This window comes from Sus scrofa, chromosome 13 (genome assembly GCF_000003025.6).
Source record: "Sus scrofa isolate TJ Tabasco breed Duroc chromosome 13, Sscrofa11.1, whole genome shotgun sequence".
Classification (NCBI taxonomy): Eukaryota; Metazoa; Chordata; class Mammalia; order Artiodactyla; family Suidae; genus Sus; species Sus scrofa.
Window position 1 is genome coordinate 32,346,823 of NC_010455.5, and position 21,297 is coordinate 32,368,119.

General features: G+C 48.9%; 1 protein-coding gene and 1 long non-coding RNA gene across 8 annotated transcripts in view; one reads left to right on the forward strand and one right to left on the reverse strand.

Moving 5' to 3' along the window:
- Positions 1-21,297, reverse strand: part of TRAIP (TRAF interacting protein) — a 48,653-nt gene that overhangs the window by 14,487 nt on the left and 12,869 nt on the right. For 4 of the 5 annotated variants that reach the window (XR_002337523.1, XR_002337524.1, XR_002337522.1 and 1 more), the window contains exons 6-14: positions 20,077-20,171; positions 19,484-19,597; positions 18,386-18,473; positions 16,751-16,840; positions 16,249-16,337; positions 2,811-2,966; positions 921-969; positions 459-608; positions 297-347 (exon numbers count right to left, since the gene is read on the reverse strand). Coding sequence is in view for 2 of the 5 variants with exons in the window: in XM_013981709.2 (XP_013837163.1) it covers positions 297-347; positions 459-608; positions 921-969; positions 2,811-2,966; positions 16,249-16,337; positions 16,751-16,840; positions 18,386-18,473; positions 19,484-19,597; positions 20,077-20,171 (882 nt within the window). In the remaining 3 variants the exon portion in view is untranslated. The remainder of the gene's footprint in view (positions 1-296; positions 348-458; positions 609-920; positions 970-2,810; positions 2,967-16,248; positions 16,338-16,750; positions 16,841-18,385; positions 18,474-19,483; positions 19,598-20,076; positions 20,172-21,297) is intronic. The other variant, XM_021068793.1, reaches the window with a different exon arrangement.
- LOC106505605 overlaps positions 1-21,297 on the forward strand; it is a 30,238-nt gene that overhangs the window by 5,519 nt on the left and 3,422 nt on the right. The window contains exons 3-4 of one of the 3 annotated variants that reach the window (XR_002337526.1): positions 850-1,001; positions 2,164-2,811. This is a non-coding gene — a long non-coding RNA (uncharacterized LOC106505605). Of the gene's footprint in view, positions 1-849; positions 2,812-21,297 lie in introns of those variants that run through there. The other 2 variants (XR_001300181.2, XR_002337525.1) reach the window with 2 other exon arrangements.

A 21,297-nucleotide genomic window follows, 5' to 3' on the forward strand; every position in this document is an offset into this window, starting at 1 on the left:
TGGTGTAGGCTGGTAGCTACAGCTCTGATTTGACCCCTAGCCTGCGAACTTCATAGGTATGGCTGTAAAAAACAAACAAACAAACAAACAAACCAAAAAAAAAAAAAAAAAAAAAAAAAGAAGATTGGAATTCAGGGCAGGAAAAGCTCAGATTTGGGGGTGGACAGCCCTGCTACACTGATCAAGATCTGGCTCTGCACATCTGGGGCTGCAGCCACCAGCAAGCTGGGGGTACGGATGAGGGATAATGTTGGTGCCATAGGTCAGCTCAGCCTAATGCCACAGAACAAGGATACAGGCTGGATGAATTTCGTCCGGCCTCCAAGTCCATCAAAGCCTGTCCTTACCTAAAACAAAAGGAAGAGGTGAGTGAACCAGGCTAATGAGCTAAAGGGCTGGCCACCTGGTCCCACCCCTGAGAATGGTGGCACTTTCCACTAGTGGGAACCCACACTCACTGCATCTGTGCTGCGACAGGGCTCTGCCCTGGCCCTCTTGGGCTGTTTCTGGCCCAGGACAGCATTCCGGATGAAAACAGGGAAGGCATCGGCCAGCTCCTCATCAGGCTCTCCCAGACAGCGCTGGCCACCCAGCGAGAGCTGAGACTCCTGCAAGGGAGACCCCAGAGCCACATTTGATGAGCCAGAGGGAAGATCCCAGAGCCAGACTTGCCTGCAAAGGGGGATCCAGCAAAGAAGGGAGGTGGGAGGTGTGAAGGAATAGGATCAGGATATATGGTGCCTCACCAGGAGGCAGGAAGGACAGTGAGTAGGGTTCCCAGGGTGGCTCCAAAGTGCTTCAGACCTGGGCCAGGAATGAGCAGCCTCTGGCAAGACCCTGACCTTTCAGAAGTCCAGCTTCACCTCAGTCCTGGCAAGGGTTGGAGAGCGAGTGCCTGAGCTTCTTCCAGGAAACCTTACCTGCTTGGCGCCTTGAGGCATCTTCTTGGGAACATCCTGAACGGGAGAACTGCAAGATCAAGACATGAAGGCAAGAGGCAGGTGAGCAAGATGCAAGGAGCAAGTAAGCCAGGCTCAGCACATGCCCCTTAGGGAGCCACCATGACATGGTTGCTGGCATGGCTGTTTGCTGGGCTAGGTACCTCAGTAATCCCCACTGCAGGAACATGTCTATGAACAGCTGGAGAGCCACGGCCACCAGAGTGGTGGAAGCAGGGGAAGTTGGACCAAATTATAATCTTGTGGTTTCCATTCAGGGCCAAGCCAATTCCACTGGAATGCTCACCATTGGAGTGGTGGGCTCTCAGTTACCTCACCATGTACTGGGCTCTATCTGTGGCTGGAGAGCCCAACTGACTCACCATCCATGGCTGAAGGAAAGCCAGCCATGCCCTGATAATGAACTTAGGCCTGGCCTCATCTGCCTAGAGTGGGGCCATCACCTCCACAAGACCCTCAGCAAGTTAGATAGCCCATAAAGTGCTCTCTGAACACAGGGTTAAGCCATCTCCCTAGATAATCTGTGCAGGCAGGGTCTGGGGCAGAACAGATCATGGCCCCAGGCCCTAGCCTCCCACTCCCAGCTCCAGAGCTGGACAAGGATGTTTCCATCCAACTCCTGGGTACTCTAAATGACTACCCTTTCCTCATATTTTCCCAGATGAGTGGGAGAATGGTTACCTTAGGCTGACCCTGTGGATTCACAAAGCCAAAAGGACAGGAACAGGATCAGGGCCTGCCGACACTGAGCCCCTCCACTCCTGCCCCCCATAACCTGTGGTGATGCCACATGATGACCATGGGAGGAATCTCCAGTTCTGCAAATCTGGTTCTGGGGAGGCTGATCCAAGTTAGGGGTGTCCTGTGCTCCCTCGCATCACTTGCAGACAGGGAAGATGGTAGAAATGTCTCTAAAAGGTCTGGCAGCCTGCAGTTCCTAGGCATCCACTTTCAACTTTTCTAGCTAAAGAGGTAACATGAGGAAGCCATGGTGTCAGGCAGGCACTGACAGGCCCCCTGACCGCAGCCCACATTTGTAGGTTTGTTTCTCACTGCTACCAAGCCTGGCCCTACACAGCACCGCTGACTGCCCCTGAGGTTGGGGAGGGGTGGATAGCCCAGCTGGCTTTCCCTTTTGTCCTCTCCCTGGGCCTCCTCCACCTCCACTGCCTAACACTTCAATTTCTTTCTCTTCTGTTCTAAGTCTTTGACTAAGAAGAGACTTCTCAGCCTGACTCGCTTACCTGAGCAGTGTATACCCACCCATGGATGTTTGGGAATAGTTCCTGCCTCCATGATGAACTACACTTGGGCTGTCTGACCAAGGAGAGAGCCTCCTATTCCCAGTCCCACGGCACCCCTAGTGCAGGTCCCCCCATCCCACTGCAGCTCCTCACTGCTTCTCATGCCTACCCCTGTGGACTACTCATTAATAGTATGGCCCTGGGCTCCTTGGTCTGAGATGGTCCTGCCTCAAGCATAGCCTGAAGGGCACAAAATGAAAGAGGAAGTTCAGAGGCCCTAGCTCGGGACTCCAGTGTCAGCCATACAATGTACTGGGAGCATCTCCTCCCCAACATCAGCCCTACTGGGATCCCTGTGTTCTCTCCAATTGACATCCCAACATTTGCCTAAAGGATAATCATGAAGACTAATGAGATAAGCAAGAGAAGGGCTTTGTACAGAGTGAGTACTCAGGAAAGGGAAGAGGTGGTTGGAACCAAAGCCATGGCCAAGCCCAAGGGACCCCTGCTGTCCTCTCAACCACACAGAACTATTAGGGCAGGACCTGCAGAGATCTCTTATCCATCTTCCTTCTGGGCTATGGAAGAGCAAGGTACTACCACTTACTGTGCTTCCTCTGGGAAGAGTCTTTTGGCACGGCCATGCTGGATGCTGGAGGGCTGGGAAGGAGGGGTGTCCACATTAAAGGTGGCATTGAGGTCAATGTCATCACCGAAGGCTGGCCGGTGAAGCTTTAGGTTGAGCATCTCCACAGGAGCTGGGCTTTAGGCAGAGACATCCTGGTTACTCAGGACCACAGTGGCAGCCCAGAAGGACAGCAGCTTCTCAAGCATCAGAAATGGCTCAGCTCCAGAAGTCTGGAGCCCACACCTAGTTTAAAACCATCCTGCAAGGAAGCCCTAATCTCTACAGAAAAAACTACTTAGCTTAATTCTTCACACAGTGAAAATTTGGAAAACACGGAAGGAAGTAAACAGAAACGCACACAAAACCCAAATGTACAAATAAAAGGCCTTTTGTTTACTTTTTCTTTTTTCTTTTTGTCTTTTTAGGGCTGCACCCACAGCATATGGAGTTTCCCAGGCTAGGGGTCGAATCGGAGCTGTAGCCACCAGCCTATGCCAGAGACACAGCAACTCGGGATCTGAGCTGCGTCTGCAACCTACACCACAGCTCAGGGCAACGCTGGATCCTTAACCCACTGAGCAAGGCCAGGGATCGAACCTGCGTCCTCATGGATGCCAGTCAGATGTGTTTCCGCTGAGCCATGATGGGAACTCCAAAAGGCCTTTTGTTTAAGTAGCCTCATTTCCCAGAATACTAGGCAAAGATCCAGTCAGGGGAGTTCCCGTCGTGGCGCAGTGGTTAACGAGTCCAACTAGGAACCATGAGGTTGCGGGTTCGGTCCCTGCCCTTGCTCAGTGGGTCAATGATCCAGCGTTGCCCTGAGCTGTGGTGTAGGTCACAGATGTGGCTCGGATCTGGCGTTGCTGTGGCTCTGGCGTAGGCCAGTGGCTACAGCTCTGATTCGACCCCTAGCCTGGGAACCTCCATATGCCGTGGGAGCGGCCCAAAGAAATAGCAAAAAGACAAAAAAAAAAAAAAAAAAAAAAAAGATCCAGTCAGAGGGGTGACCACAGAGTGTAGTAGATGGACATCCATCCCTTCCAGTGCTATGTGTCATGACAAATGGCACGAAGGTAGAAATTATCAAAATGATTCCCCTAGGGGGCTGGCACTTTCATAGCTTGAATATGATATAGACATTAAGAGTGATTTTAGAGAGTAAACTTAATAATATGGGGAAAATGTTAATATGCTAATTTTTTTTTTTTTTTTTTTGGTCTTTTTAAGGCCACACATGCAGCATATGTAAGTTCCCAGGCTAGGGCTCGAATCAGAGCTACACCTGCCAGCCTATGCCACAGCCACAGCCACGCCAGATCCAAGCTGCATCTGCAACCTATACCACAGCTCACAGCAACGCCAGATCTTTAAGCCACTGAGTAAGGCCAGGAATCGAACACACATCCTCATGGATACTAGTCAGGTTTGCTAATCACTGAGCCATGATGGGAACCCCTACTTCACAAAAATTTTTAATTTTACACATCAAAAGATACAGTCAATAGAGTAAAAAGGCAATCTACAGAATGGGAGAAAATACTTGCAAATCATCTATCTGATAAGGGATTAAAATATAGAATACAGAGAGAACTTCTAAAATCCAACAATGAAAAAGAAAATAATCCAATCCAAAAATGGGCAAAGGACCTAAATAGTCATTTCTTCCAAGAAGATTTATAAATGGCCAATAAACACATGAAAAGATACCTAATATAGCTAATCATTAGGGAAATGCAAATCAAAACTATAATGGGATACTACCTCGCACTCATTATGATGGCTATTATAAAAAAAAAAAACAGGAGTTCCCGTTGTGGCGCAGTGGTTAACAAATCTGACTGGGAACCATGAGGTTGCGGGTTCGGTCCCTGCCCTTGCTCAGTGGGTTAACGATCTGGATTTGCTGTGAGCTGTGGTGTAGGTTGCAGACGCGGCTTGGATCCCGCGTTGCTGTGGCTCTGGTGTAGGCCGGTGGCTACAGCTCCGATTCGACCCCTAGCCTGGGAACCTCCATATGCTGCAGGAGTGGCCCAAGAAATAGCAAAAAACAAACAAACAAACAAACAAAAAACACAGAAAATAACAGCTGTTAGCGAGGATGTGGTGAAATTGGAGCCATAGTGCACTGTTGGTAGGGATGTAAAGTAGTACAACCACCATGGGAAACAGAAAGGCAGTTTCCCAATTAAAACAGAATTATCAAACGACCTAGCCATTCCACTTCCAGGTATATATGTAAAAGAAGTGGAAGCAGGGGTAGCTCCCATTGCGGCTGGCACCTACAGCTCCAATTTGACCCCTAGCCTGGGAACCTCCATATGCTGTGGGTGCAGCCTAAAAAGACCCCCCCCCAAAAAAAAGAAGTAGAAGCAGGATCTCAAAGAGATATTGGTGTTCATAGAGGCATTATTCACAATAGCCAAAAGGTGGAAGCAACTTAAGTGTCCACTGGCAAAAGAATGCATGAGCAAAACGTGGTATATAAATACAACAGAATATTATTCAGCCTTAAAAAGGAAACTATGCAATGTGCTACAACATGGATAAACCTCAAGGATATAATGCCAACCAGAATCAACCAGTCACAGAAAGACTATATGACTCTACTTAAATGAGCTATTTGGAGTAGTCAAGATCATAGAGATAGAAAGTAGAATGATGATTGCCAGGGGCTGGGGGAAAGGGGAAAAAATTAGGAGTTATTATTTAATAACTATAGAGTTTTAAATTTCATAAGACAAAAATAATGGATGGTGGTGAGGGTTATACAACTTTATGAATGTATTTAATACCACTGGACTATACACCTTAAAATGTTGGTAAATTTTATGTATATTTTACCACAATAAAATTGGGGGAAAAAAATAAAGAAAACTAGCCCATCCAGGGCTGGTGGAGTTCCCCACTTCCCATGATCAGAGGAGAACTCTTGGGAGAGGCAGAGGAAGCCCCAAGAACACATTCTTTCTTTCCTTTCCTCAGGAGCCTTTCAGGGTCATCCACAGCCCTATTTCCACTACTCAAGGACAGCTCTGGGGGTATTAGTTTCTAGTCAGGCGCCGCTGTTGTGTGCAAATCAAAGGAAAGGGAACTACCTTCACTGACTTGGGTAGAGGAGCAGTCTGGGAATATGGGACTCTCTTCCTTTCCCTGGCTGGATCCCTGGATGTGCTACCCTTTCCTTGCCTGCAAGTGGAAGCAAAGGCTGCACAGACCCACTTCGAACTAACACCAGTCATTGCTTTGCTTCTGATTCTGGGAACCACAGCATAAAGCAGCACCCAGGACCACTCATGCCAATCTTCTGTACTATTTGTTACTCTGCCACAATTTACTAACCCCAGCAAGTCCAAGCCCGCTGGAGAGATGCACTTAAGAGGCCGGCGGGGTCTGGCTGGGGGAGCCATTTTGCCCTCCAAGTGGCTCGCAGCAGGGCTTCCAGCTGCCATCCCCTTGGACCTTTCCCAGTGGTACTCATGGCACCTGCCCAGCCAGGGTTTTTCACTCGAACCTCCTGACCATCCACAACACTAAACTCTAGACTCAGGAAGTTCTGAGTGTCTTCCTCACTCCCCAACACCATCTGGTTCATATGAACACATTCCTTGCTCCCTCAGACAGCTCCTAGTAAATCCTTCTTTTATGAACCTGAACGTTGTTTTTCTTCCTGCCGACAGTCTTTCTTTCCTTCCCACCTTCTGTCTGTCTGAGGTGAAGAATCTGAGGCCCAGCAGCCACCCCCTCATTGGTTGAGGGCCTGACTTGAGGTCCTCCTTAGGTGATACCACCACCTTTAGGAACTCACCCATCGCCAACATACCAGGTTTCATGCTGGAGGCCTCAGGAATTGGGGCAAGATACTCAAATCCCTCCTCTCCAAAATTGAAATAAGGCCCTGGGCAGACCCATCACCTGTGTGACATAGGAGTCAGTCAGGGTGTCCTACAGGAACTCGTGGCACCTGGCAGACATAGGCAAAAGCCTCCCCAAATCCCTTCAGTTGGAGGTCAAGGGCTCTTGAGGTCCATGAGAGAAGTCTTCCAAATACCTGCTCTGTAGCTGGGCGTGATAGTTACCTCTTGAGGCCCTCTAAAATGACAGGAGTGAAGGATAATCCTACTGCAACAAAGGGAATATGCAGCCATCATCAGTACCCATGGATTTCTACAAAAATCTGAGAGAGAGCATGGCCAGGGGATAGGTGACTTACACAATAGCTAGACCCCACCAGGAGAAGGCTATGAAAGCAGGGGAGGACTGGAGACATTAAACAGACACATTAAACAATTCTAAAAATGTAGATATTGATGGAAGGAGCAAGCTTCGCTCCACCCCTTCCTATACCTGCCATCTGCCTAGAAGAGCACTAGACAGTGAGTTTGCTACCTAGAGCTAAGAATGAGAAGACCCTTTCCTAAAGTCACCAGAAAACCATCCAAGGGATCTTAGGGTAGCCAGTACAGAACCTGGCAGAAAATCTCTCTCCATTCTAAGTTTAGATAAGACTCAGCACACTCCCCTAAATACTGACCGTATAGGTTGGGTTCCCAGGCAGCCTTTCTGTTACTCCACTTCAGAGGGTCACAGGCAGGCATGGGCCTCCTGGCATGGGAGGGAAGTCCGAAAGAAAGACCATGACGTACAAACACTGACCCTGACAGGAAAAAAAATTGCTAGACCATAAAATAAGGGATAGCGTATTTTGCCAGGATGCAACTCAGAGAGCAAGAAAGAATGCTTGCAAATTTATTTATTTATTTAGGCTGTACCCATGGCACATAGAAGTTCCCAGGCCAGGGATCAAACCTGTGCCACAGCAGCAATCCGAGCCACAGCAGTGATGCCATATCCTTAATCCACTGAGCCACCAGGGAACTCCAATGTATGCAAATTTAAAAGGTGATTGCTGTGAGTTCCCTGGTGGCTCAGAGGGTTAAGGATCCAGCGTTGTCACTGCTGTGGTGTGGGTTTGATCCCTAGCCTGGGAAGTTCTGCATGGCTCAGGCATAGCCCTCCACCAAAATAATGCGATTGCGGATTCAGGCTTAAAAAAGGAAGGAAGTTGGAGTTCCCGTCGTGGTGCAGTGGTTAACGAATCCGACTAGGAACTATGAGATTGCAGGTTCGATCCCTGGCCTTGATCAGTGGGTTAAGGATCCAGCGTTGCCCTGAGCTGTGGTGTAGGTTGCAGACGCGGCTTGGATCCCGAGTTGCTGTGGCTCTGGCATAGGCCGGTGGTTACAGCTCTGATTAGACCCCTAGCCTGGGAATCTCCATATGCTGCGGGAGTGGTCCTAGAAATGGCAAAAAGACAAAAATAAATAAATAAATAAATAAAAAAGGAAGGAAGTTCTAACATATCTACGGCATGGATAAACCTTGAAGTTAGTAAGCTGAGTGAAAAAAACCAGTCGCAAAAGGACAAATATTATTTGATTCCACCTACATAAAGTTCCTAGAGTAGTCAAATTGATAGAGACATAAAGGAGAATGGAGATTGACAGCGGTGGGGACGGGCACGGAGTTAATGTTTAATGGGTAGGGAGTTTCAGGTGGGAAAGATGAAAAAGCTCTTTTTTTTTTTTGTCTTTTCTAGGGCCACTCCCACGGCATGTGGATGGTCCCAGGCTAGGGGTCTAATCAGAGCTGTAGCCGCCAGCCTATGCCACAGCCACAGCAACGTGGGATCCAAGCTGCGTCTGCGACCTACACCACAGCTCACAGCAACACCGGATCCTTAACCCACTGAGGGAGGCCAGGGATTGAACCCACAACCTCACGGTTCCTAGTCGGATTCGTTAACCACTGAGCCATGACGAGAACTCTGAAAAAGTTCTTTAGATTGGAGTTCCTGTTGTGGCTCAGCAGGTTAAGAACCTGACTTAGTGTCCATGAGGAGGCAAGTTCGATCCCTGGCCTCGCTCATGGGTTAAGGATCTGGCGTTGTTGCAAGCTGTGGCATAGGCTGCAGATGTGGCTCAGATGTGGTGTTCCCATGGCTGTAGCATAGGCCTGCAGCTTCGGCTCTGATTCTCCCTAGCCTGAGAACTTCCACATGCCACAGGTATGGCCGTAAAAAGAAAAAAAAAGTTCTCTATATGAATGGTGGTGATTGCATAGCAATGAGAATGTGCTTAATGCCACAGAACTATACATTTAAAAATAGTTAAAACAGTGAACACCATATTATATATATTTTATCGCAATAAGAAATATGAGAAGTTCCTGCTGTGGCACAATAGGATCAGCGGCATCTTGGGAGCACTGGTTTGCAGGTTCAATCCCCAGCCTGGCACAGTGAGTTAGGGATCTGGCATTGCTGCAGCTGTGGCTTAGGTCACAGCTGTGGCTAGGATCTGGTCCCTGGCCCAGGAACTCCATATGTTACAGAGAGGCCAAAGAAGAAAATTGATAAAGTAAAAAATCATAAAAATTGAATTCCAACTAAAATTTAAGAAAATTTCTGACAATGTAGAGCACAAAAACAAAAACACAAGGACAAACCTAGGTCAGACTTTAGACCTACAGGTGGTCCACAAAAAGAAGCCAGAGAAATCAGGGTGCAGCAGATTCTCAAAAGTATAACATAAGAAAGTTCCCGTTTAGGGCAGCTAATTTTGAATAAAGACCTGATCAGAGAGAAGAAAAAAAAGAAAAAAAGTTCCTAGAGTTGAAGGAAGACTCACATATTTACATTAAAAAGATCTAACAAGAGTCCAGCAAGATGAAAGAAAAGACTCATTCAGACACATCATAGGAAATCTCAGAAGCCCAAAGGCAAAGGAAGCAGCCTAAAACTGTCCCAAGAGGAACAAGAGGTTCACCTCCAAAGAGCTGAGACTCACATGAGCATCAATTTCCCAGTGGTAATACTGGATTTTAGACAACTGTCGAGCAGGGTCTTCAGGTTTCTAAGAGAGACTAATCTTCATCTGGACCACACCCGGAAATCTAAGCTAAAAGCAGTGGTGAGGTATTCTGACACACGGCCCAGTTGCCTTCCTTAGGAGTTATTTTAAGATGAACTTTAGCAAAGCAAGGAAGTAAATCAAAAGAGAGTAAGACAAAAGATACATGAAACAGTGGCTCCGACCCAGGAGAGAGTTGTGCAAGTCCCAGGGTAACTACCTTGCCATCTCACATCTCCTCTGGAACCTTGGGTGCTCCCTACAGTGTCGTCAACTTGGAAAACTGGAACTTTCTTGCTTATCCACTGCAGGGGGTGCCTGAGTGAACATGGCCTGTGTGCTTCATACACACAAGTGGCGGGAAGAATAACATGGATCTCTGTGAATCAACTTGTGTATATTTTCAAGGCATTTTAGGGAGCCATATTTTAGTTATAGAATGACACCAAATTATCAAGAAACTTCTAAAATCAGACTCCCAAATGACCTCCATAATGTTCTGAATGTCTCATGGGCTCTTCATCTGTAGTGGAGCAGAGGTCAAAGAGGGCACTCATCAAGCTGTGACCTGGTACCCCCTGGGCTGGAGTGCAAGTTCAAGAAACTGTCAGTGAGTGAGGAGATGAAAATCAGAGGCATGTACGAGTCCCACCAGAGTGATCTTCCTCAAGTATTCCAACAGCTTCCATTGCTCTTAGGATAAAATCTCTGCTCCAGGCTGGCCTGTGAAGCCCTGCAGAAGTTTGGCCCACCTGCCTCTGGCTCTATTCCCCCAAGCACACCTAGATCAGCCCAACCTCAGGGTCATTGCCCTTGCTGTTCTCTTTGCCCAGACTGTTCTTCCTTTGGATCTGAATGTTGGTTGAATGTGCCTATATATTGCAATATACCAGGAAAGCCTAAGATATTTAGACCCACACAGCAAACTGTCAGCTGCCATGGGAAGGGTAGAGGCAGTGTTTTTGAGTGGACCTGCTGTCTTGACATTGGAGCACAAGGAAGTTGATGGCAAAGCTGCTACTGAGGATTTCACGACTATTTTCGAGACCTTAGGGTCCTAAGAGAGGACCCCGAATTTAGAACAGAATCCGCCTAGTTAAAAGAAGGACTAATACAAAAAGCACAGACCTGCTACTTGAACTTTTTTTTTTTTTTTTTTTAAGCTGCACCTGTAGCATGCGGAAGTTCCTGGGCCAGGGATGGAACCGGTCCACAGCAATAACCCTAGCTGCTGCAGTGACAATGCCAGATCCTTAATCTCCTGTAGCACAAGGAAACTCCCTGCTACCATAATTTTTATGCCCAGAAAAATACTGGAGGAAAAGGAAATGAAGTCATCCTACATGTAGCTTGATGGGAAGTCCAGCCCAGCTTTGTACAGATGTAGGCTTGGTACATGTTGTATTCTCCTGGCTTGAAATGGGAGACCAGAGAAGTCTTCCCTGTACCAAGCTGGGCTGCAGGCCCTGGCATGAGGCTTACTTAGATGAAATGGTCTCACCCCCTCCTGAGAGCTACAGACCAGACCCATGATGTGCTGTGTGGCTAGCGGGCTTAGGGCTTGGCCGTCTAACCCTTTAGCTTGTCTATCCCACTGGAACACAAGCTCCAAGAGGACAGAGAGGCCCTAGTATGCAGCAGGCACTTGATAAAGACCTATTATAGGAGTCTAGGCCTCAGAGCAGCCTGGAGTGGCAAAGAAAGTAAGCAAAAGCAGAAACGCAAAGTCCCTTGGCACCAAGAGGCAGCCTGTGTGCTTCCCTCACTGCAGATGCCAAACTCAGAGAACAAGTGCATGGAAACACCAAGGTCCACGGAATGCAAAGTGGAAGGAGCACCATAGGGAGCTTGCAGATAGCAGCCTTGAGTGATAGCCTAGAAAAAGGATTTTTGCTTCCTGCTTGGAGGCAGCTGGGCTCTAAATGTTTGTCCACATGAAAGGGTCATTCCCTGGAGTTCCTATTGTGTTTCAGCGGTAACGAACTCGACTAATATCCATGAGGACATAGGTTTGATCCCTGGCCGCATGGGTAGGATTAAGGATCTGGCAATGCCATGAGCTGTGGTGTAGGTCGCAGATGTGGCTCGGATCTGGTGTGGCTGCAGCTGCGGCTGCGGCTGTGGCTATGGTGTAGGTCAGCAGATGTAGCTCCAATTCGACTCCTAACCTGAGAACTTTCATATGCCATGAATTTGGCCCTCAAAAGCAAAAAGAAAAAAAAAAAAAAGAAGAAGAAGAAATGGTCACTTCCTGAGGGTGGGTACTCTACCTGATAGAGCGCCCATGTTACCTGGGGCTTCTAAGGCAGCTGGGCCAATGGGTTCTGAGGATAGAGTAGGGAGGAGGGACCAGATACAGAGCTGAGTTTTTCAAAATCAGCCACAGGCTGGACCTCAGGATCATGTGGCCATCACACCCCCATAGCCCTTTCTCTGTCCAACCTAAACTGGGGTGGGCAGGCAGCTCTGGCTCCATAAAGAGAGTGGCAAAACTGAGATAAGAAATGAAAGAGAAAGATGGAGGAATTAAAGGTATAAAAATGAGAGGAAACTGGCTTGTATGCATTCATTCCCCCCTGCAGAGGCTGACCAGGTACTACGGTGTGGAGAAAGGAGTGTGCACATAGATGGTGCTGAGGGATTCAGATTAGGAGGTGGCTCCCGGTCTACTCACACCCAGGTGTGTACATGTTGGGGGGACCGGACTCCAGCCAGACTCTAGAGCATCTCTGTGGCCCTGGCACCTGACAGCATTTGAATAAAAAGCACTATATGCACAGAGGACAGTAAGCTTATTTCTGCTGAGGAGACTAGGGAAGGCTCTGCAGGGCAGCTGACCCTTCGGTGTGAAGAGCAGAAGCACAGAAAGGTAGAGGAGCAAGAAGGCAAGGTGTGTTCTATTGGAGTTGACAGTGTAATCTGGCTGAAGCCTGAAGATCCACTGTGGCCCAGTGCGGCCAGCTCCATGAGTGCCTTAAGCACAGCACAAAGGTTCCTGAGAGATGTTTGGCAAAGGAGTGGCATGATGCCCAGGGGCCGGTATACTGGGCAGACAGGAGGAGTGGGGAGATGGGTCACGAGCCTCACAAGGAGGTGGTAGCAAGGGAAAGGGTCAGGAAGGCACCACAGAAGTTAGATAAGAAGGTTCTAGCAACTGACTGGATGTGGGGTAGAGGGAGCACAATGATTTCCTAACATTGAAAAGTGGCTCAAGGAGTTCCTGTCGTGGCGCAGTGGTTAACGAATCCGACTAGGAACCAAGAGGTTGCGGGTTCGGTCCCTGCCCTTGCTCAGTGGGTTAAGGATCTGGCGTTGCCGTGAGCTGTGGTGTAGCTTGCAGATGCGGCTCGGATCCTGTGTTGCTGTGGCTCTGGTGTAGGCCAGTGGCTACAGCTCCGATTCCACCCCTAGCCTGGGAACCTCCATATGCCGTGGGAGCGGCCCGAGAAATGACAAAAAGACAAAAAAACAAAAAACAAAAAAAAAAAAAAAAGAAAAGTGGCTCAAATAGGAGTTCTCATAGCGGCTCAGCCAGTTAAGGACCAATGTAGTCTTTGTGAGGATGCAGGTTTTACACCTGGTTTCACTCAATGGGTTAAGAATTCTTCAGGAGTTCCCGTCGTGGCGCAGTGGTTAACGAATCCGACTAGGAACCATGAGGTTGCGGGCTCGGTCCCTGCCCTTGCTCAGTGGGTTAATGATCCAGCGTTGCCGTGAGCTGTGGTGTACGTTGCAGACGCGGCTCGGATCCCACGTTGCTGTGGCTCTGGCGTAGGCCAGTAGCTACAGCTCCGATTAGACCCCTAGCCTGGGAACCTCCATATGCCGTGGGAGCGGCCCAAAGAAATAGCAAAAAGACAAAAAAAAAAAAAAAAGAATTCTTCAGCATTGCTGCAAGCTGTGGCACAGGATGAAGATGCAGCCCCATCCAGTGTTGCGGTGGCTGTGGCATAGGCCTATAGCTGCAGCTCCAATTCGACCCCTAGCAGGGGAAATTTCATGTGCCACAGGTGTGGTGGTAAAAAAAAGTGGCTCAAATAAAAGAGGCTTGGTCACTGGGTGTGTGTTTTCTGTCTGGATCATCAGTGGGGCAGCTGGGCAGGAGATAGGCCTGAGGATGCTCCCAGCCTTTCAGCTGCTGTGAAACACTCAAGAGGAAGAATGGGTGGCCACACTGGCAGGGACATCCATCTCTCTGCCTCTTGGCTCCCTCTGCTGGCAGCTTTAATGTACACATTCCTGGGACCAGAAGAGTTATTTTTGTCCTTTTTTTAAGGATGGACCCAGGCATATGGAGGTTACTAGGCTAGAGGTCCAATAGGAGCTGTAGCCGCAGGCCTACGCCAGGGCCACAGCAATGTGGGATCTGGGTCGCGCCTGCGACCTACACCACAGCTCACAACAAAGCCATATCCTTAACCCACTGAGCAAGGTCAGGGATCGAACCCATGTCTTCATGGATGCTAGTTGGGTTTGTTAACCACTGAGCCACAAAGGAAACTGTTTGGGAGTTATTTTTGTGGATGCTTTCCTAATTCAGAATCTGGGACAAACAGATGCATTAGTTGAGCCATTCCATAAACAGGATGCTCAAACACTACTAATTATTAAAGAAATACAAATGAAAACTACAGTGAGTTCACAAACAATAAATGCTGGAGGTGGTGTGGAGAAAAGAGAGCTCTTTTTTTTTTTTTTTTTTGTCTTTTTAGCTATTTCTTGGGCCGCTCCCGCGGCATATGGCGGTTCCCAGGCTAGGGGTTGAATCGGAGCTGTAGCCACCGGCCTACGCCAGAGCCACAGCAACTCGGGATCCGAGCCGCGTCTGCAAGCTACACCACAGCTCATGGCAACGCTGGATTGTTAACCCACTGAGCAAGGGCAGGGATCGAACCCGCAACCTCATGGTTCCTAGTCGGATTCGTTAACCACTGCGCCACGACGGGAACTCCAAGAGAGCTCTTCTATACCATTGGTGGGATTGTAAATTGGTGCAACTACTATGGAGAACAGTATAGAAGATTCCTTAAAAAACTAAATATAGAACTATCATATGATCCAGCAATCCCACTCCTGAGCATATATCTAGAGAAAATCACAATTAGAAAAGATACATGCACCACAATGCTCACTGCAGCACTATTTACAATAGCAAAGACATAGAAGCAACCTAAATGTCCATCGACAGAGGAATGGATAAAGAAGATGTAGTACATATATACAATGAAATATTACTCAGCCACAAAAAAGAACAAAATAATGCCATTTGCAGCAACATGGATGGACCTAGAAACTACCCTACTAAGTGAAGTAAGTCAGAGAAAGACAAATATCATATGATATCACTAGCATGTGGAATCTAATAAAAAAAAATGATAAAAGAGAATTTATTTACAAAACAGAAACAGACTCAAAAATTTCAAAACCAGCAGTTCCCATTGTGGCTTAGCAGAAACAAATCTGACTAAGAACCATGAGGTTGCCAGTTCGATCCCTGGCCTTGCTCAGTGAGTTTAGGATCCAGCATTGCCGTGAGCTGTGGTGTAGGTTGCAGATGTAGCTCGGATCCTGTTTTGCTGTGGCTGTGGTGTAGGCTGGAGGCTACAGTGCTGATTTGACCCCTAGCCTGGGAACCTCTATATGCCGAAAATGTGGCCCTGAAAAAAAATAATAATAATTTCAAAACCAGGAGTTCCTGGTGTGGCTCGGCAGTAATGAACCTGAGTAGTATCTATGAGGACGAAGATTCGATCCCTGGCCTTGCTTAGTGGGTTAAGGATCTAGCATTGCCGTGAGCTGTGATATAGTTTGCAGATGCAGCTCAGATCTGATGTTGCTGTAGCTGTGGTAATGGCCAGCAGCTGAAGCTCTGATTTGACCCCTAGCCTGGGAACTTCCATATGCTGAGGGTGCAGCCCTAAAAGACCAAAAAAAAAAAAAAACAAAACAAACAAAAAAAAAATTCAAAATCAAACTTATGGTCACCAAAGGGGAAACAGTGGGAGGAAGGGATAAATTAGGAGGCTGGGATTAATGCATACACATTACTACATATAACATAAATAAATAATAAAATCTGCTGTATAGCACAGGGAAATCTACTCAACACTATGTAATAACCAATATGGGAAAAGAATCTGAAAGGAATGGATATATGCATATATATAGCTGATTCACTTTGTTATGCACCTGAAACTAACACAATGCTATAAGTCAACTATATTCCATTAAAATTAAAAACAAACAAAACACAGGATGCTCTAAGTCTGTGCTTCTGCCCTTTCTCATCCCGAGGTCCCTTCTGGCCTCCCCTGGCCTCTCCTTATCAGAGCCCAAAATGCACTTCAAAGCTGCTTTCAAGCTAAATCTTGTCTGTCTCCCAGAGCAGGAGGTCCACAGCCTTCAGGCCCACATGGTCCCCCACCCCCACAAAGCCAGGAGGAGGGAGGATACTTACTAGGGAGTTCCTCCAGCCTGTGGCCCCTGCCCCACCCAGAGAGTTAACAAACCTTTCTAAAACCAGGCGATTGACAGTCTCACTGTCCACTGGTGGCAGGTTCAGGGTTTCCTGCAGCATCATCAGTTTTTTTTTCAGGCTCTTGGGGAAGGAAACAGAGGAATGTGAAAGAGAGGCTGAGGCATCAAGCCCAGAGCAACTGCCAGAGACATGAGCAACATTCATGAAGGGCAAGCCCACGGGGGACAGAATAAGGCCCCAAACCAAATATCAGATTTAGGAGGCCTGAACCATCTAACCTAGGAACCTCTAGTAACTCAAGGATGTAGGTACAAGACAGATTGTGAGGAAGACCAGGCTCTGATAAGTAGGCTCAGGCTCCAGACCAAGGGCCAAGGTACATATCCTGACCCACTCTGACCCAGGAGGATGCAGGGAGCCCAGAGGCACCTCCAATGACTGGTTCAAGGTTTGCAGGAAGATTTGGCCCAGTCCTATTCTTGGAGGGCACATAAGCCACCCCTCATTCCCATCTGGCCAGAGATGTCCCTCACCAAGATTTCTTTGTCAGCGCTCTGTAAGTCCTTCTGGGCTGACTTCAGCTCCAATTTCGCCTGGTCCAGTTCAGAGTAGACTGTCTGCAACTACAAGAAAATGTAAGGAGGGGAGTTCCTGCTGTGGCTCAGTGGTAACGAACCTGACTAGTATCCATGAGGTTGCAGGTTCGATCCCTGGCCTTGCTCAGTGGTCTAAGGATCCCATGTTACCATGGCTGTGGCATAGGCCAGCAGCTGTAACTCTAATTCGACCCCTAGCCTGGGAACTTCCATATGCCAAGGATGTGGCCCTAAAAAGAAAAAAAAAAAAAAAAGAGAGAGAGAGAGAGAGAAAAGAAACTGTAAAGGAGGAAGTTCCCTTATGGTGCAGTGGGTTAAGAATCTGGTGTTGCTGTAGCTGTGGCTCAGGTTTGATCCCTGGCGCAGGACCTCCCACATGCTGTGTGTGTAGCCAAAAATAAACAAACAAATAAATAAATAGGGTAAGGAGTAAAGGACGAACCAAGGGGAGGCCATGTGCCCTGAAGAGTCTAGGGACACAGAGGGAGAGGCCCCTAGACCTACGGGGCTGGGCCTTAGTCCGGTAATGTCCATCTGGAGTGCCCAGGAGCAAGGGCTGCTTCCTACACACATGCCCATGGATGCGCCACGCCCAGAAATAAAAGTAGCTGTGCTGGAGTTCCCATCGTGGTGCAGCGGTTAACGAATCCGACTAGGAACCATGAGGTTGCAGGTTCTGTCCCTGGCCTTGCTCAGTGGGTTAAGGATCCAGTGTTGCCGTGAGCTGTGGTATAGGTCACAGACGTGGCTTGGATCTGGCATTGCTGTGGCTCTGGCATAGGCCGGTGGCTACAGCTCCGATTAGACCCCTAGCCTGGGAACCTCCATATGCCGTGGGAGCGGCCCTTGAAAAGGCAAAAAGACCAAAAAAAAAAACCCACAAAAAACCCAAAAAAGTAGCTGTGCTGACTGAATAAGTTTCAAGAAGCTTCCTACTCTGGGCCTAGAATAAAAACTAGACATTGAAAAAAAAAAAAAAAAAAAAAAAAGGAGTTCCCATCGTGGCGCAGTGGTTAACGAATCCGACTAGGAACCATGAGGTTGTGGGTTCGGTCTCTGCCATTGCTCAGTGGGTTGACGATCCAGCGTTGCCGTGAGCTGTGGTGTAGGTTGCAGATGCAGCTCGGATCCCATGTTGCTGTGGCTCTGGCGTAGGGGGAGAAGCTACAGCTCCGTTTAGACCCCTAGCCTGGGAACCTCCATATGCCGCGGGAGCGGCCCTAGAAAAGACAAAAAAAAAACTAAAAAACTAAAACTGGACATTGAAGCTGTCACATTTGGGACTTATGCACTACGGCCAGCTGAGAGGTACCCAGGGACAGAGAAGAGTAGAGGGGAACATAAGTGTGCAAGTGTTGGTGGATACCTGCCTGATCTGCCACCCTAAGTGGGCAAGCGACACAGCCAGAGTCAATGCTCAGGAAAGACCAGAAATCAGTCTCTGTGAGTCATCCAACAGGCCCTTGGAGCTAGCTGCACCATCAGGCCCCATGGCCTTGCTTAGGAGACGCAAATGAGCATGACAAAAGGACCGCCACCTCTCCCCTCACCCTCTGCTCCCCACTAAGTTACCTTGCTCCTAGAAGAAAACAAGTCCTTCTTCAGTTTGTCAGTTAGCTCCCCTGAGGCCTTCCGTGCCTCTTTTAGATTCTCGTACTCTCTATTAAAGGGCCATAGAAAGAGATGTCAGCAGATGTCAGCGTCGGATGCCTGCTGGTCAGACTAAGCCATAGCACCAACCAAACAAAGCCCAGCCCAACCCCTCAGCCTTCTCATTCCTACTCTTGACACCTGAGCCCAATGGGGACCAGGTGGTGTTGCGGAGGTCCTGCACCTAATGCAAGGAGAGCTGGTGAGTCTCTGTTCTCTGCCCACCTTCAGGCACTGGTGATTTGAGAGGGTGTGCAGGAAGCCCTAGCCCCACTAAGAGACCCCCTACACCGCCTGGCCTCCACACCAGGCCTCTGGGATCCTCCATGACTGTCAGCCAAGTGGCCCCTTTTCCCAAACCTCACACCACTGGTAGGGGCACCTGAGCTGTTTCTGATGCAAGCCAGGCAGGGTGAGTAATAGTGCTGATGGAAAACAGATTCTAGATATTGAGATGGGGCTTATAGCTCAGACAGCTGTGCCAGCTTCTTTAGAAATAACACTAACAGGAGTTCCTGCTGTGGCTCAGTGGGTTACGAACCTGACTAGAATCCATGAGGATGAGGGCTCAATCCCTGGCCTTACCGTGAGCTGTGGTATAGGTCACAGATGCAGACTGGATCTGGTGTTGCTGTGGCTGTGGTGTAGGCCTGCAGCTGCAGCTCCAATTCGACCGTTAGCCTGGGAACTTCCATATGCCACAGGTTCGTCCCTAGAAAGCAAAATAATAATAATAATAACAACAACACTTAAAATTCACACTCAATTCTCTTAATCATCCTGTGAGGCAAGTTATTATTATCTCCATTCAGGAAGCTGAGGATCAGAGAGGTTAAGAAACTGGTTCCTAGCCACACGGTAAGAGGTGGGTGAGGGTTCAAACTGAGGCAGCATGGCTCCAAAGCCTGCCCCTTAATTCCACCTGCTCTGCTTCATAGCAGATGGGCAACAGACAGAGAGGCATGGCTTGGGTGCCATGGCTTAGCTCCTGGGCTTGGACAGAGGAACCAGGGTACATACTTCTTGAGGGACACGCAGTACACAGCCAGCTGCTCCACTGCTGATTGTCCCACACCCATTTCTCGGATCATTTCCTCCACCTCAGGCCGCTGGCTCTGGAGTAGGAGCTCAATCCTGAAAAACAACCAGCCCACGGCATTTAAAGTCTGGAGGCTGATGGGTAGATACCCGGTGCAGCTCTGCCTTCCTTTGCTGCAGTTGCTATGGTGACAGCTTGGGCTGCTAGGATGCTTTAGCAGGCAGGGATGCTTAAAGAAAGGCCCTACAGCAGAGCTAAGCACAGCTGCAGGGATGCTGCTGGGGAAGAAGAGGTGCTGACAGAGAGCCTCAAGGTCAGGGATCCCTAGAGAGAGATTCTTGGAACAAAAGCCCTGTCAGGTCGACAGGCCACAGGCAACGGGGATAGGGAGGAGTATGGCAAGAGCCCCGGTGGGAAGCAGAGGAGCCCATAGGGGCTGAGCAAGAAGGCTGGGCCCCCCTCGACCTGTGGAAAGTTGAGCAACAGAGGTGAGCCAACCATGTTGTAGTCCTGAGAGCTGAGCCCCGGGGGCCATAGGTGCAAGGACATAGGATGGCCCTAGCCCTAAGCTCACCGCTCCATAGTCTTCATCTTGCTCCGGAGTCGGCGGGCTTCCTCCCGTGCTTGTTTGGTCTCATCCTGCTGCTGCTCCAAGTACTTCATCTGCTTCTGGAGAGTAAATGCACCCCTATACATCTGTGACTTGAAGGCTTCCAGGGACCAAGGCTAAAGTGATGGGAGAACTCTACCTTTGAAAATGCTGACAAGCTTGTGCTCCAACCCCCAGGAGGTAAGGCTCCTGGGTCTCACTCTAGCTTGTGCTTTTTCTGCTAAGAGAGCCTACGCCAGCTGTTTCCTCACCTCCTTGCTTGTTTCCTCTTGAGATAGGCACAGCTCATTCCCAGCATCTACAGGCCTGTTTGGGCTGCCAGGGTCCTAGGGCCTGGGCCTTATAGTTCATGCTGTGCAGGAAGCTGAAGAAGCCTGGAGCACAAATCCAGGCTATGCTATCCACCATCTAGACCCATGGACAGTTGCCAGCATAGGAAAGCTGAGCTGGAGGCAGCTGCCTAGGCTGCCCTCAGCACCTGGCCACTCCAGCTCTGACCTGGGAATGCCAGCGGACTCATGCTCGGCAGCCAGGTGCTGGTTTGCTCCTTCCCTCTCACAGGCCAGGCCACGTGATTTAGCCCAGCCACCAAGCAGAAACAATGAATACCCTGTGGTCCTGCCTGTTCACAAGGATGTCTCCCTTTCCCTTTCAAATGGCATCCAGCAAGGACTGCTCCTTCCTACAAGGCCAGAATATCAAGTGTGGATTCAGATCAATCACCTCATGTTCCTTGGAGAGCAAGAGGCTCACCAACCTAGGCTGATACAAAATTCATCTGGGTCTACAGCCGCTTGCTCTGCAGGCTTTTGATCTGCCTGGTCAGCTTTGCACAGCCAACTTCAAAGGCCCCTGCTCCTCCCAAGGTTGCTGTTTGATCTGGCTCCAGAGAGCAGCCCAGCCAAGGACTAGAGTGCTAATGGCAGGTTCTGTGGGCTGGCTTCATCAGTGGAGTACAAACCACTTTTGGAAACACGGCCCAGACTCACTGAGGTCTTGCTGAGCAGCCCCTCCAAGAAGCAGTGGGTGGGCCTCACCTCTCCAAACTACCTAGTACAAAATCCATAAGCACAGGCAGTATGACCCTTCTCATACAGACTGGATGGGTACAGTATGGGAGCCCTGGGGAAGATGGGATTTGCCTCCATTTTACAACAGTAAAAACCGCTGCGTTGACCAAGGCAG